The following is a 17,201-nucleotide window of genomic DNA, read 5'->3' on the forward strand; positions in this document are numbered from 1 at the left end:
TTTCCTTTGTATGCAAGGGGACAGCCAGGAAAGAAAGAACAGGGAAGAGGGTCCAGATTCTGCAAAGTACTTAAGCACGTGCTTGACTTTAAGCAGGTGAGTAGTCTCACTGCCCAGTGGCACTATGCACGTGCTAAAGTGCTTTACTGAACTGGGGTCAGGATGAACAAAGAATAATATGAATGGAAAAGAAAACACAAATGCAAAGAATAAAAAGGTAAACAAACCTCTTTCTCATGCTGCCCTATAGAGAAACACTGCTGGTCTGTGACTCAAACCAACAAGCTGCAAGTCAGACATCAGTGGAAAGGAACTAGGAGGATTATTTCACAATTTTATTGCACAACTGAAAATCAAACTTTTTTTGTTTTTGTTTTTAATATTTACAAGCCATTTATTTTGCACATACAATCTAAACAGCATTTTCCCCAATAAAATTATCACCTAGAAAACTTACACACAGACTGAAGCATACATGTAAACTAAGGGTTTTGTGTTAAATGCCAGTTGCCTCAGTCTAGTAATCCTGGAGGGACGAGGCGCTTGGGATCGGGTTTGCAGAAGTCATCCCTCTCTAGGGAGCATTTCTGTTCAAGAGTTGCTTGTAAAACAAAATGGATGGATTTTCTTTTTCTGTCCTGAAATGTAGCTTAAGGATCCCCCCTCCCCCCACCCCAGTGGGAGAGAAACCAAAGAGTTCAGTATTAATTCACACAAGAGTCCTTCTAGTAGGGTAATGCACAGACAGGAACATGACTTTAAAATTCAAACCCTTCCACATGACATGTCTTGCAAAGAAATGACAGGCATCCCTTCATGCATCGCTCACCATAAGGGTTATGAAAGTCCAGTCTTCTCCCCGAAGACTGTAAATACACCTGTGTCATGGCAAAAAGGAGTGAGGTTCAAATCAAGCTCTGCTTGGTGGGGGGAAAGGTGGTTTCTCCTTTCATATGGATTCCTTGCTGATGTCATTAGAAGAGTGTCTACAGATATATTGCATATGCTGTTACTGACCTCTGCAAAACCATACAACAGTAACATGATGCAATGACATTTGCATATCATTACCCACATTGCCTTGGGTAATATTTTGCTTCAGCTATCATTCTTAAGGGCTCCATCACCTTATTCTCTACAGCAATTTGTTCTTGTCTGTTAGCATGTTGTGTCCGTCACAGATCCCTGATTCCAAAGCACACAAGCTACTGCTCCCGTCAGTCCTCTCATTCTTAATCACTTAGCTAACGTTTTCTAAACTGTCCACACATTTTTGATGCCCAACGTGCAACACTTAGGACTTGATTTCCAGGGGAGCTGGACAACCTCAATTCCAAAAGGAGTCAAAAGCAGTTGTGGGTGCTCAGCATCTCTGTGAATCAAACTCTTCATCAAGTTGGGACACCTACAAATTGAGGCACTCAAAACTTAGTAGACACATTAGAAAAATAGGGACCATGGTCCATTGCCTCTTTAATGCGCTCAGCACCTGCTAGACTTCTTTGGGCTGTGAACTCTTCTTCTGAATGTCAGCTAAATGGAAAAACTGAAGCTGCAGCAACATGCAGTGAGCCTGGAAGGAAAGTGAATATTTATGTATTCTGTTACGTGGCATGCTGTCCATGGGGTCCAGTTCTACATATGCTGTCAGGGGATGGCTTTTTGGAGGACAAATCAGTTGGTTGTGTGAAAGGAAAAAATAAAAATAAAATGGCCCTTTTCAAATCTTCCAAGGCCATTGTTTTCCCCAAAGCTATGCATGGTCATCATTAGCATCTCAAACCCAATGGTTGGTAAGTGCTGGGTTTGGCTGCTGGATTGGTACAGGATTCTAAGCACTTACAGGCATCTCTCCTTCCATTGGAGCTGTTAACTCTGTGCTATATTAAAGGCTTGATCCCTCTATTCCTGACATTCAGAGTTTTTGTTTGTTTTAAAGTAGCTCATTTTCCCCCCAGAAACTTGCAAGGAAAAGGTGGATTCACTGCACAAATAGTCCACAAGGCTGTGAGAAGATACTGTACTATCTTAAAAATATCTGACAAAGTAATGGGAGAATGGGATGATATGGCTAGTGATAAAATGGAGGGAAGGTGAAGCACAGGTAAAATGTGTGATGGACTGCATGTGAAAGCCTCATGCGATCAAGCTCTTTAGAAATTTCACTTGGCATTAAAGATTCATGCTAACGTAAGAATTGTATGAAATGCTGAGTGCTCTATGTCCTTGTATGTATGTGTACAATTGCTGTTGGTGTTAATGCCCTTTGACTAAAAACAATAATTCCTGTGAATATATTTAGAAGCATAGGGGGTCAGAAGTTCCAACAATATGAACACGTTAAAAAAAACCCCCAAAACATAGGGATCCCATCTCAGTGGCTTCCAAACACTCAACTTCCTCTTAAGTTTAGACTTAAACTAAAAACTGCTAAAATCACAGAGGGGTGTGATTTTAGAAGCCTGAAAGTGGAAGAGCACCCAATTGCTTTTCATAAAAGAAAGTTACCATGATGGTGTATCTTTAAGAAAGAACGTGCCATATGGAATATCGTGAACCAATGTTCTTTCATACTTACAGTCAGAGAATCTACTGAGCCAGGAACAGAACCTGTGGAGTCAAAAAGGTCAAAACCAATACTCCAGACAACAGGGAAGTCTATCCTTTTTATTGAACTGTTTCTTGGAGGATCTCCATGACCCACAATTCTGCTCTCCTGCTTCACGAAATGTCCTGAAAACTTCCAAGTGTGATGGGTACCAATGAGAGCTATACAAACCTTTTGTGACAAAACTTCAAAAAGACTGTGAACTCTGCTTGTTTCATATATGAATGTGAAAATGAAACCAGCAAAGTTTTGTCTGAAATACTTTTGGGCTCAGATAACTGAGACTCAAACTGAACTTTTTTTGCTCTCTCTAGAAGCATAACTTTAAAAAAAAAGGCTGAGTTCTCTGGTTCCATAACAAATTTTCTGACGGTTGGTTATGTGTTAGATCTATTGGCCTGGATGAATCCCCATGAACACTAACTCTTGCAAAACCTCATTAATCCATATGCTACTCATGAATCTTAACAAAACTCACTGATTTTTCAGTTTGTCTTTGCTCTACTCTGAACAAACCCAAAACTTAAAGCCAAGGATACGAACTCTTGCAAAACAGTTCAGTGTGACCCAATACCAGCAGGACTCGTAATTTTAAGGACAAAAGGGACTATTTTGATCATCTAGTCTGACCTCCTGAATAACTCAGGCCCTGGACCCACACTGTCGTGCCTTACCATTGAATAGCTGTACCATTTGAATTTTTCTGCATTTCTTTAAGTGATGGGCACTGGGCAGGGTGTGAGCGGAAAAAAATATGCCCTCAGTCTGAATCTGCATGGTGGTGAGTCCCGGCAGTGCCTAAGCATAATAGATGTCTGTCACTCCTTGGAGAACTTTTTATGAGCTGCAGTGAAGCACAGCAAAGTCTACCAAAAAAGTAGAGTATACATAAAGCTCATTAAGATCTTCTACAAATACCAAAACAGCTTGATATGCTGCTGCCTATTCACAACGTATTTTTTGTTTAGCCTGGATGAGTAGCCAGAGAAACAATCCATACAGGTTAGTTTTTAATTTTTCTTCTTTAGATTGCAATTGTTTTAGAGCACTGCAAGGGAAAGCCGATGCAATAAATCCTCCTCAAAATCAGGAAAAGAGGCTTGCAAGGACACTAGCTTTGCTTCAGCCATTAACCAATCAACCGTTGACTTCAGGTGGGCACAGTTTTGAAAGGGTGAATGTCCTCATTGCTACCATTACCATGGTTGCTATATTCCTCTGGCATTTCTCCTTTGCTCACAAGCATCAGTGGAATGCCTGTGGGATCAGCAGAACTCAGAAAGATCATGAATCTTTGAGCTGAGGCTGGTTTAAACTCAATGCTCGACTTCACAATCACTACAATGACCAAGATCCTTTATAATAGGGAGCCCACATGGGCTAGTGATTAATAAGAAAAGGGCACAGATCCTAGACACACCACAAAACTAATGTTCACTTATGACTTAACTGACAATTTGAACTTAGGTCTTCAGAGGTACGAGAGTAGATGTTTTTACCCACTAAATTTCTTCCTGTATTTTGGATCTTTAAAAAAAAAATTAGACAGGCCTCTATGTACTGCATTTTAGAATTCACAGGTTTAGGACCCAATACAGTAAGCCCTCCACGTGTGTAACTCCCACTGACTACAAAGGGTCCTACACATGAAGAGGATTTATAGACTGAAATCGCAAGCATTCTACATGGAAAGCTTGATGCATAGGGTTTGACTGATTTTCCCAGACTACAGCTTAAACCTACCCTTTGAAAAAGGGGGCCTGGCTTTGCTCAGAATCAAGGAGACCAAAATGTTATTCAAAGATCACTGACGGTGAGGATAAAAAGAAATATCTAACTGTCCATCTCGTGCACTGAATGAAGCCGGGGCCCTTTGGAAAAAAGAGCATGTGCTCATGTAATTAAAGACTGTATCATAAGGCATGCACACAAGAGGTCAGATTAAGATTGCACGAGCAACTTCAATTCGGGCATCTCCTAACTTTTGAGTGCTTCACTTTGCAAACTTTGCAGCATTCTTTTAATGTAGCTCTTTGTATGAAAAAATATGTACATGCACTGAGAATGTGAAAATTATGTAATACCTCAGGGAACAGCCAGGGTTTGGTTTGAACTCTTTAGTTTCACCTGTTTTGAGACCTCTGCAACTCTGAAGCATAATTAGCAGAGGGTACAGATTGTGTGTCCAACCAGAGTTTCAGCTGAAGTCAAAACCATTTCTCTTCTTTGGATTTAAACCATACCTTAATGCTAACAGATTATTAGACTCAAATATTGCTCTGATGTACTGCACAATGGTTTCTTGTGATATAGGAGTGATAAGGAGTAGGACATTATTCCCCTTATTGAAACAGTAATTAATTAGGGGAAATAAATCACTCTAATCCTTAGAGTGTATGCTACAGTATGGGATGACAGTTTGTAATCTGGAGTTTATAAAACTGTGCATATTTACTTGAGAAACAGTCTACCAATACCACTACAGAAACTATAAATATGTCTGGATAAATGACCAATACAGTCCATCACTTGAATAAATGTTTGTCTTTCTTTCTAATTCAAAAATTATTTCTTATATAGCCCATAGAAACTACACTCTGTAGGACAAGTACACACAGTATCCAGGGATTTTTAAAAAGGAAAAGGTTGTGCCTAATTAACTGGCACATACAATAACTTCCTTTTGATGTTAGTGAGCATTCTGTGTCTGCTTTTGAGGGCAGGTGAGTGTGGATGTTGGAAGTCCCCTAAAAAATAGGGCATTATAGATCCATGACTATTAGCATTTTCCCAAACAGTAATTGCTGCACAAGGCCAGTAGTTTCTTTTCAAATTTTGATTCTATGATTGTTTATAATGTTAATTTGAAAAAAAATCTTCAGTTAGGTCCTGATTCAGCAAAGCATTCAAATGTTTCTAGCCACAGTCTAACTATACATTACAGGCTACTAATATACAAAAAATTAGAATACTTACCTGTCAACAACGTTCCTGCATCTTCAATACCAGAGTGGAAATGATGGTTAATTGGCTTTCATTACATATGGGTGACCCAATTGTTCCAGTTTGGTTGATTAGAGATGCAGAAACTTGAGTTAAAAATACTTTTTGGGTTTTTAACTTTAGGAGCAGACACATACCAAAGAGCACAGACTTTTTCTTCCTTTTTTGCACTCCAACCATCTAACAAAATGGAACTTATTTCACTTCATAGCTATTGATCTCCCCTCCACCTGCTGAGTTGCTTTGTCCTATTGATGGCCCATAGAAATCTGATGAATATCCCTCATGGTATCTGGCCGAATAGGAGGGAGTGTCTCGCAATGTCTAAGAGTGAGATCTATGCTGATTAAAAGGCAACAACTCAGGGAGTCCTGGGCAGTCTTCCTCAACTAAAAAACAGATGGCGGCCATTAGGCAGGCCACGTTGATAGGGGAATTGCCACAATCTGGAGGCCACATTATCTTTCTGGTTGAAGTTTATAGTTATATTTGAACAAACAGTCATGTAAAAATAAGAACATTAGAAACATATATTTCATTATAAAATCGCCTATTGTACCTAAGAGAAAACCATTTGTCATATGATTGTACAGGGCATTTATAAAACTGATGGCTCAGTTCTGTAAGGCTTTATTTTCACTTGTGTAGAAGATAACGGCTGCATCTCTGATGAAATTATTGTGCTTCTCCCTCTAATACTTGCTATGTTGCAATAAACTACACTGCAATTAATATTAAACAGTGGTGCTGTTCACACCACTGTCACAGAAATGATGTCTGTGATTTAAATATAAACCACAAGAGAAGCTGTGACAACCTATTAAATAAATAATCTATGCTTTGCAAAAGATCTGAACACATCCAGAGTCTTCATATCTAACATGGGTGATGGAAGTGCAGGTGCAACTGCAAATTTCTCCACACCAATGAGTCTCAAGGGATGATTTTAAGTCCCACTTGAAAAATAAAAACATCATGTATACTAAGTGGACCCAGACTGCTGGCACACAAACCTGGCAAGATTTGGGGGATTAGTTAAAGTAGGCTCTGGAGGAAATCCCACAGGTACCCAGGATGTCTGGTCAGACAAAGACAGTTACTAGGGTTGTCGGTAATACAAAGATATCTCTTTATCCAGTAAAGGATAGGATGGCAATTACAGCCAAACTGGAGAAGGGACAAACTGAGATTACAGAGATAAATTTCAGAAAAGCATCAGAATGTCAGACTAAGGAATGTAATACAAATAAGTGAATGGGCAAAAATAGAAACTAGAAATGTCTATATACCAATGTGAAAAGCTTACAGAAAAAATAAGGGAGTTAGAATGAATGGCAGTGGATGAGGACTTTGAGATAACCGGCATTACTGAAAAACATCGGAATGGCAGAAGTCAGTGCGATACAGCCATACCTGCATATCAACTATACAGGTTGTAGAGATGGGGGAGGCTCACTATGTTTACAGGATTCCATAGAATCTAATGAGTTAACATTTCAGAGTGGAGAGGTTTACAGAGTAGACTGTGCAGAGACATAAACCCCAATTTAGAAGAATACAAATACGCTAATAGTGTTATATATCTAGCCTCCTGACCAGGAAAATGATATTAGGTACATAAAATATAGGGAGATTAGAGAGGCAACTAACCCTAATAAAACAGTAATAATGGACAGCTTCAGCTACCCACATATGAGCTGGGCAAATGTAATAAAACAAAAAGTTTAGAGAACCAATTTCTTAGCACCTTAAATGACTGATTCTTAGAACTGCTATTTCTAGAACACACAAGAAGAGAAGCTGTTCTCAGCTGCATCCTAAATAACCACAGGAGCTGGTTCAAGAAATAACTATAGTTGATCCAGTCAGTAATAGTGACGAGAGTATAATTAAGTTCAGCATCCTTGGAAAAAGCATCATAAAAAAACTAGTATGATGACACTTGATTTTGGAAAGTAGGATTTAAAAAGAAGCAGGTCAAAAAATGCCTAAATCAAAATTAAAATCCTTAGACTCAACATGGAGGATACTTATGCTCAGAGTATCACAGATAGCATGAATACTCCTAAACTAATAAAGAAAGGAAGAGACATGAAAAAAAATTATGATTAAATGGTAAGTTTTCAAGAGGTTATTCAAGAAAAATGGTTATCCTTCAGGACATAGAAATCAAAACCTGGTTGAAAGGACTATAAAATGTAAGATGGATCAGGAGGGCTAAAAGGGAATTTGAAGAGCAAACAGCCATAGGTATAAAAAAAACTGGCTTTATCTGCCAGAAGCAGAAAACTTGGGATAACTGGTGGGTCCTCTGGACCATCATGGAGCAATTAACGACTATAAGGACATTGTCAAGAATCTAATGTATTATTTGCATCAGGTCTTCCCCACAAAGGATATTGGAGAGATACCTATCCCAGAGACTCACTCTTTCCAGGAAATAAAGGTAAGGAAATGTCATAGACTGAGGTGTCAAAAGAGAAGGTGCTGGAAAAAATCTATAAATTAAAGAGCATTAAGTCACCAGCTCTAAATGGTATTCATCAGAGAGTTCAGAAGGACTTTAGCAATTAAGTAACCAAGCTGCTAACATAAATATGCAAGCTCTCATTAAAATCAGCTACCGTAACAGAGTACTGGAGGGCAGCACATGTATTTTATTTTTAAATGATGCCAGGGGGAATCCTGGAAACTACAGATCAGTCAGCCTTACTTCAGTACGAAGGAAATTGATTGAGATTATAATACAAAATAGAATTAGAACACACCTATATGAATATGATATGATAGAAATAAACCAGCAAAGCTTCTATAAAGAAAAACCATGCCTCTCTAATCTATTAGAAGAGTTTGAGCTGCACATCTTTACACAAGCCAGCACATCTGAGCCTAAGCAGGGAGTGTCATAATTTGCTGCCAATACAGGCCAACAACAAATTACTGCTTGCCCCATCCCCACCATGATCACCAGGAGGAGTAGGGACAGAATTGTGGCTAATGATGCTAATGGCATGGCGCAACAATGCACCTCCCTTTACTATGGGTTGTGTCCTTGTGGTACAATCTAACCCATAATTAGCATTGCAGCAGAATGGTGATCCCCCCAACCCCAGGTATCATTGTGAAACAAAGAATAAGTGAACATCCAGCACTTAAAGAGTTCTATAAAAAGGTGTTGATTATAAAGAGGGACCTACTAGGAATTTTAGAGAAGATAAATCAGCACTTCACACTACTGGACTACTTATAGGCCAGTCTATACTAGAAAATTAGATTGGTTTAACTACATCAGTCAGGCATGTGAAATATCCACACCCCTGAGCGGCACCGTTAAGCTGACCTAAATCCCTGTGTAGACAGCACTAGGTCCACAGATGAAGTTTTCCATTGACCTAGCTACCGCCTCTTGGGAAGGTGGATTACCTAGGCCGATGGAAGAACCCCTCCCGTTTGCATAGGTAGTATCTACACTACAGCGTTTTAAGTGTAGACATACCCTTAACCTCTCTTAGGAACAGATTCTGCCACTCTTACTCATGTTGAGTAATCAATGGGACTATTTGTGGAGTATTGCACCACTCATTGTGGGAAAGGATGGCATATTAACAATGAGGGAAGAATTGGTTGTTTTATTAATATGCCTTTGCCAGGGCTTAGTGTTTATTTCATTTTTGCTCAGCTCCTCACAGGTGTTTAGGTAAGCCATTAAATAAAGAAGAAAAGCAATTTGGAAAAGTAGGCAGGGAAGATTCTTATACAGCCAACACCGACAGGGGGAAATGTAACAACTACATCCTTTCCTGTCTTATTTCTTGTCTCAAAGAAGTTGCTTTTTTCTTTTGCTGTTCTTTTCTTAAATGTTCACATGATTAACCAATATTGGTACTGTAAACACCCGGTTTAGTTGTGTTGAAGTTCCTGTAAATAAAACTCTCAAAAAGTGGCAGGTTAGAAAGAAAACCAAGATCTAGCATGGTGAGCTGAGGAGGAAGATCCAGTGACTTGAAAATAGAATAAAATAATGAGCACAACGAAGTGTTGATCCATTATACAGTCTAGACTACAGTGTCTCTATATACTGTTCTACATGGTCTGGAGTGGGACTTCTCACTTAGTCGATTCTGCTTTTTCTAGTAACGTTGCAACTGAACACAAATAGCCCAGCTAAGGGTAGTGCATTAAATATCATCTCCTCATCCCATGTAAACACAATATTAATACTGAAGAATAAAGGAAAGGGCAAAAAGTCCAGTGTCTTGTTTTCTGTGTGTGTTTTGCTTGTTAAGTTTTGTGTCCACCCTCCAAAATATCCCTACACATATTGACGTTGTGAACTGGACCATCCCACATTCAAGCAAACACTCACACTCATATTCCCAACACATTCTCTTCTCCCCCTCAAATGGGGAGTTTATGCCTCATAGTTTTGCTCTTTTTATTATAAACTCCTTTAACGAAGTAGTTCTGAGAGCTTGTAGTAGGCAGCTTGACAGGCTACTAAGCTCTAGTTGCCATGCTTGTATTTCCCTGTTCAGCGAAGAAGTCCACTTAAAGGCCAGGCCCAATGCTATCACAGGTGGGCATGCAGTGAAAGAGTCTAAGGGTCAATATCCCCCAATAGAAAATAAATTCTATGGAAAAATCTAATTCTTGCCTTTAAAATGGTAACCAAACTACAACTTGGCCATTTATTTCACTAGACATATATCAATGAATTGCTCTGGTGAAAACAGGCCTTATACTGACAGGTTCCTTCACATTATGGTAGAATCACCAATCTTTTTCACTGGACCGCTAGAACTGGGAACAGACAAGAAGCATGAAGGCCAACATTTCCTTTTAAAAGGAATGGATTTTAGTGCTGGGGATGGGGGAGGTTTCCAGATCAAACAGAATTAACTTGAGGATCAATGACAAACTGATACCATTGACATGCCTAAGCCTGTAGCACACCTTCTCCACAGTGGGATATTGTATATGCTTCCCCTTCATTTTCAAGGCTAATTCAAACCTTTGGCTTGTCCTTCATTAAAATAGTCATCCGTTTCAAGAGGGGTAATGTGAAAGTTCACAGGTGAAAGTTCCCTTTTTAGAGCAGTGTGGGTTTAAAATTCACAGGACAGTGACCCAAAGATCTTCCTTTACAGATAAAAAGCATGTGGAATTATTAAATAGCAACATTCAATCCTATTTTCTGGAGATCTGTCTTTGCTAAACTATTTTGAGAACAGACAACATTCTTGTCCCACCCCCACTCCGCACCGTTTGTGGTATGATGGGCTCATGGCTGGCCCCTCTTATTCACACCTGGCTAATGCTAAAGGTGAAAGCCTGATGGGCGGAGGTGGCGGGGGGGGGGGGGGAAGTGGCTCATGAGCACAGTCTGAAGAAATGTCACTTCAAATCTCTACTGTTAGAACTGTTGGGTATGATATAAAAACAAAAAGTGTCTCAGTTCCAAGTTAAAAGACTGGGCCCCAAACATTAAGTGGCTCCTCCCTTCAGTGTCTGTTTCCCGTAAACAGTTGTGCTAGCTGTTGTTCTCTGCCGTGAGATATTTGAGGGCTGCAAAGCCATAGCGGCGTGACATATCCTGCTGGAACTCCTCCTTCAGGGTCTTCAGACAGATGCGGTATTGCTTGTTGGAGCGGAACTTGGTGATGTCAAAGCTGGGAGCATGTGGCATGTGGATCATATAGGCATTGGGTAGCACTATGAATTCATACTCCTGGAAAAGGAAGACACCAGCAGTGAAAGGCAGTTCCAAGATCTCTCTCTCTCTCTCTCACACATACACACATTTTTTCTAAGGCAAAGAAGATGGTGCAGCGTAAATCTCAGGGAGAAGAGCAAATCCATAAAGATTTGCTTAACCAGTCTCCTTTTTCTTTTAAATGTTTTATTAAGCATATGAAGGACATTAGACCTATTTTCCATTTAAAAAAAATGTTTACACCTGAGGAAGCCAAAATATTAGGGTAACAATGCTAGTGTGATGTCTGAGGCCAGGTCTACCTTACTAACTTTTGCCAGCAGAGGTATGTTGGTCTGAGGTCTGTAGAGGTGTGATTTGTGACTAACAGAGCTGTGTTGGCAAAAATCCCTAGCGTAGATGCAGTTATTCGGGCAAGACTGCACTTTAGCCAGTGTAGCTTATTTTGCTTGGAGGTAGATGGGAGGGGACAGCATTGGAATAAGCTATGCCAGCAAAAGTGCAGTTTTGCTGGGATAAGCTGTTCCCACACTAATAGCTTCATAGATATAGTATATTTATAGTATATTGTATAGTTATGCGAGGAATGCTTTCCATGTGCATCCCTTGCCTTTATGGGAGAATCTGATAAATTTCATAGGTCAAATGCAAAAAAGGACTTATTAATTCATACGCTTAAGAGGGTTTTATTAAATGCTTTCAGACCTTATGAAGATTAACTTTGTGCTCAAAGAATTTCCTTTGCATACAAAGTGTGAACTTTAACTACTACCTATCCCCTCCTCTGCAGGTCTTTCAACCATTTTTCAAATTTAGAACTGTGGTTGTTATGCCTCATTAACCAAACCTCTCCAGGAGTGGGTTCTATTTTCTGCATAAAATATACATCTTGGGAGAAAGGCACAGCCAATAGAACTTCCCCAGCCCAGGTACTTCTCCATTCGAGCTGAGAGGTGTGATTCCCAGCTCCTGTAGATGTGCCTGCATTGCAGTGACTCGTGTTGGCTATATACACAGGTGCATAGCCTGAGCTACTGTCTGTACTATCTGGCTATACTGCTATTTTTAGCATGCTAGCTCAAGAGAAACTAGCATGTCTACACTCAAATGTAGCACAAATGTAGATGTACCATTGGAGCACCTGCATTCTGCCTTTCACTGTGATGTCACTTCTGGGAGCCTCTCACAGCTTCCTCTGGGTTGAGATGAAAACTCAAGTCACTTGCAAATTTAGGAGCCTATGCTGAGGCATTGAATGCTTCTAGCAGGTTTATTAGGACAAATGTATTCTCCCTGTAAATATGTCTTATAACAAAACCCCATAAATCGGAGAAGACTTGAAACTCCTGGGCTATACCACTTCACTGCAGTCTCCAAATTTCATCATAGGCAGCATTTGCAAAAAGTGCCTAAGTATTTTAGGAGAATAAGGGCTTGTCTTCACTTACCTCTGAGATTCGGCAGCAGTCGACCGGAGTTACGCAAAAAACTTGTGTAACTCCCATTGACTTCTGTGCTTCTGTTCTGTGCGCCGCCTTCACTGCACTGCGTCACTTGAGAAGGTGGTCTTAATACGTCGATTGCTGGATCGACTGAGCGGGTCTTCACTGACCGCTCAGTTGATCCAGATAAGTCGATCTGATGGCGGCGAATTTCCTGCCGTCAGTGAAGACATAACCTAAATCTTTGCTTGTATTTTGTAACTAGCCCCCTACTGTTTCCCAGATTATGAGGTGTGGCAACTGGCCGGCTTCACCCTAGTGGGTCTCGTGCTTTTGCCTCTCGGAGTGGGCCAGGGTGTCGCTAATTACCCCGTCTCCCCAGGGAGGGGGTACGGACCTGGGCCCGCCCGCTCCTCCGGGTCCCAGCCCAGGGGCTCTATGAGTAGCAGCTGTGTGTTGCTGCAACAGTACTTGCAGCTGCTGATTTTTCCCCTGGGCTAATTCCCTCCCCCTGCCCCCCAGTCCTTCCGGCTCCTCAGGCCCTGCTTCCTTGCTGCCTGGACTGGGCTTCCTTACCCAGGCCCATGTGCCTGGGGGAGTATCTCAGTCTTGCCAGGGGTAGGTTTCCCCCTCCTGGGCCCAGTACCTCTCTCAGGACTCCTCCACTCTTCCACACAACACTGTGCTCCTTAGCGCAGCACCCCTACTCCTCCAGCTCGCGCCCTGTCTCTCTGGAGCAGAGGGTTTTTATCAGGCACCTGGCTGGGCCTTAATTGGCCTCAGATGCTCCTAAGTGCCCTCTAGTGACTCTGGCTAGTCTAGCGGGAACAGAGCCCTGAGCATTCTGGGGCTTACATACCTCCCTTCCACCACTTTCCTACTCGGCCTGCCAGGAACATCAGTTGGCAGCTCCTTCATGGAGCCATGAGCATGGGTGTGTACTAGGCGCGGTTCACCCCTCACCCCGACACCTGCCCCTATTGCGGCGTGAGGCAGACCCTGGCGCACGTCTATCTTGAGTGCGCCAGGCTGCAACCCCTGTTCCGGCTCCTCCAGAACCTCCTGCTGAGGTTCTGGCTGCACTTCTCCCCGCACCTGTTCCTTTATGCGCACCCCATCCGTGGCCCCACAAAGTCGCGGGACCTCCTCGTCAACCTCCTTCTGGCCCTGGCCAAATTGGCTATCTACAAGACCAGGGAGAGGAGGTTGGCGGGGGGGGGGGCGCCCTGCGACTGTGGGGCCTACTTCCGTTCCCTTGTTCACTCTCATATCCAGGCAGAGTTCTTCTGGGTGGCGTCCGCTGGCTCCCTTGACACCTTCCGGGAGCAGTGGACGCTGTCTGGGGCTCTCTGCTCAGTGTCCCCTTCCGGTTTCCTTCGTTTACATCTGTAACCCCCATGCCCCTTCCTGTTTTTTCATTTGTTGTCCCAAGCATTCAGTTGCATTCTGGGTCTAGTGGCTCCTCCCCTTAGGCTGGGGGAGGGGCCTTAAGCAGTGGGCGGGCTAGCAAATAGGTTTGCAAATAGGACCACTTTCCTATTGCCCTCTGCCCTCTCTATATCACAGAGGTTAGAAGGGACCACTGTGATCATCTAGTCTGACCTCCGGTATAATACAGACTATAGAATTTCCCTGAATTAATTCCTGTTTGAACTAGAGCATATCTTTCGGAAAAAAATCAATCTTGATTAAAAAGTTTCCAGTGATGAAGATTTCACCACAATTTTTAGTAAGTTGTTCCAATGGTCAATTCCCCTCACTTTAAAAAAATGTATATCTTATTCCTAGTCTGAATTTGTCTAATTTCCACTTCCAACCCCTAGGTCTTGTTATACCTTTGTCTGCTAGATTATCAAGAGCCCATTATCAAAGTTTTGTCCCCCAAGAAGGTGCTTCCTTCTCTTTGATAAGTTAAATGGGTACAGCCCCTGGAGTCTAACACTATAAAGTATGTTTTTCCAATCCTTTTAATCATTCTCATGACTCTTCTCTGAAGCCTCTCTAATTTATCAACATCTTTCTCAAATTGTGGACACTAGAACTAAAGTATTCCAGCAGCAGAACTGAAGTAGTCCAGTAGCAGTCACATCAGTGCCAGATACAGAAGTAATAGAACCTCCTTACTCGTACTCGAGATTCCCCTGTTTATAAATCCAATGATCAGATTCGCCTTTTTGGCCACAGAATCATACTGAGAGCTCATGTTCAGCTGATTATCTACCCCGATGCCACCAAGTCCTTTTCAGAGTCACTGTTTCTCAGAATAGAGTTTCCCACTCTGTAAGAATTGCTTAATTTTTTGTTCCTAGATGTATAACTTTACATTTAGCCATATTAAAATGCATATTGTTTGCTTGAGCCCAGTTTACCAAGTGATCCAGCTCGCTCTGTATCAGTAACCTGTCCTCTTAATTATTTATCACTTCCCCACGCTTTGTGTCATCTGCAAACTTTATCAAATAATGATTTTATGTTCTCTTTTAGGTCACTGATAGAACTGTTAAATACCCACTTGATAATGATTCTCCATTTACACTTATATTTAGAGACCTGTCAGTTAGTCAGTTTTTAATCCATGTAATGCATGCCACGTTAATTTTGTATCAATATAGTTTCTTAATAAAAATGTCAAGTGGTACGAAGTCAAATAATTTACATAAGTCTAAATATATTACATCAACACTATTACCATTATCATACCAAATTTATCATCTCATCAAAAAAGATATCAAGTTAGATAGAATCTATTTTCCATAATACCATGAACATTGGCATTAATTACATTACCATCCTTTAATTCTTTTATTAATCAAGTCCAATATCAGACATTCTATCATTTTGCTTGGGACTGATGTGAGGTTGACAGACTTATAATTACCTGGGTCATCCCATTTACCTTTTAAAAATATTGGCACAACATTAGCTTTCTTCCAGTTGTCTGCTTGTGTCTTTAAACTACTGTAAGCCCTTCAGGGCAGGAACTGTCTCTCTTCTGCTTTTGTAGAGTCCAGCATAATGGGAATGCCATCCCAATTGAGGCCTTTGGGGGCTACATATATATATTTACTACTACTAAGACCTTTTGAAAGGGGCTGGGAAAGAGGCTGATAGCAGGCTAGGTCCGGGAGTCATTGGAAGGCTGGGGAAAGTACCTGAGAGCTTGTCCCTAGAGCAAGGAGGATCCTCTTTGGAAAAAACCCCACCTGCAGGAACCTCGCACACTAACTAAAAGTTGTGAGACCTTTGAGCTGGGTCTATTATTAGCAATCTATCTGTACAGACTCCAGCTCTGCGGGCATGTGGTGCTTCCAGAATAATTATAATTATTTCCATCCCGTCTGCCATTTTGAAGGACGATAGCAGCACAGGACTTCTGTGATGAAGTCCCACATGCAGGCCTCCTGACAGGTGCTGGATTTGCTAAAAAGCACTGAAATCTTTCCCTGAGCCGAAAGGTGATTCTGCCAGCTGAGGCCAGAACACTGAAGCAGCTGCTTAGGCAAAGATCTGATCAATGGGAGTGGCACCTCCAAAGCAGTGGGAAGCCTCAGGGGTGTCCAGCACTATTTCCCCCCCGTTTGGAGAGAGGATACTGGCAGAGAACCCGTCAGTCTTATCCCACTCCTTAAGTCCCCTGATGATGAGATGTAGGAGAATAGCCCAGTCTCTCAGCCATATAAACAAAACATATTTTAAATATTTTTTGAGGCTAGAGGAGGAAGGAAATCCATCCCCAGAGACAGTTCCACCTCAATAACCATTTAAAAGAACTGTGCTAAATCTCCTTTGAAAGTGCTTCCACTTTCCTTTGTGTGACACTGTACGTCGGCTGAATGTCTCTTCACAAATATGTGTTAAACTGGGAGTGTTGCATGAGAGCTACAACTGGAAATGTAATCCTGGTTACACAGATTAACAGATAATAAATCATTTTATTGATATTCTCCACAACTGTTGTTTAACTGATCAGTGTTTGAAAAGTGCATTGTAAAATGTAAATGTTATGCAAGTGCTAAATATTATTATTAATGATAATATAGTAGACACTATTTTTATTTGATTAATAAACATACTTTTCCCTCTATAGCTGAGAACACCCCTATGAGGTATGTCTTTATGGAACATAAAGGGCCAGATTGAGGCCCTTGTGACTGTGCAGAGGTGTAAGCAGGATTATAAACGTCTCCCTCTGTGCACACACAGAGACATGCACACATGCATATGCACACACCCATCCTGCATCTCAGCTGCAGGCACAAATGGGGAAAGCAGGGGCTGCAGGCCTTGTACTCTACCCCTCATAGGGTGGCCAACACAGATAAGCCAGTGTATGCTGGGGTGGGTAGTAAGTACCTGCTACTGATCAGGGTCAGTAGCCAATTACTAACCCCGGGAGGAAGTGGAGAACAGGGAAGGAAATGTGCCTCTCTGAGAT

The 17,201-nt window shown here is 41.5% G+C and overlaps 1 protein-coding gene across 6 annotated transcripts in view; it reads right to left on the reverse strand.

The window, feature by feature from the left end:
• Positions 1-322: 322 nt before the first annotated feature.
• LARGE1 (LARGE xylosyl- and glucuronyltransferase 1) overlaps positions 323-17,201 on the reverse strand; it is a 358,507-nt gene continuing 341,628 nt past the window's right edge. For all 6 annotated transcript variants that reach the window (XM_067559399.1, XM_067559395.1, XM_067559397.1 and 3 more), the window contains one exon: positions 323-11,339. In XM_067559399.1, the coding sequence (XP_067415500.1) occupies positions 11,142-11,339 (198 nt within the window). In that variant the 3' untranslated portion in view covers positions 323-11,141. The remainder of the gene's footprint in view (positions 11,340-17,201) is intronic.

This window comes from Emydura macquarii, unplaced genomic scaffold (genome assembly GCF_026122565.2).
Source record: "Emydura macquarii macquarii isolate MOO-44397 ecotype Brisbane River unplaced genomic scaffold, CSIRO-AGI_Emac_v2 contig_2205, whole genome shotgun sequence".
In the NCBI taxonomy this organism is placed as follows: Eukaryota; Metazoa; Chordata; order Testudines; family Chelidae; genus Emydura; species Emydura macquarii.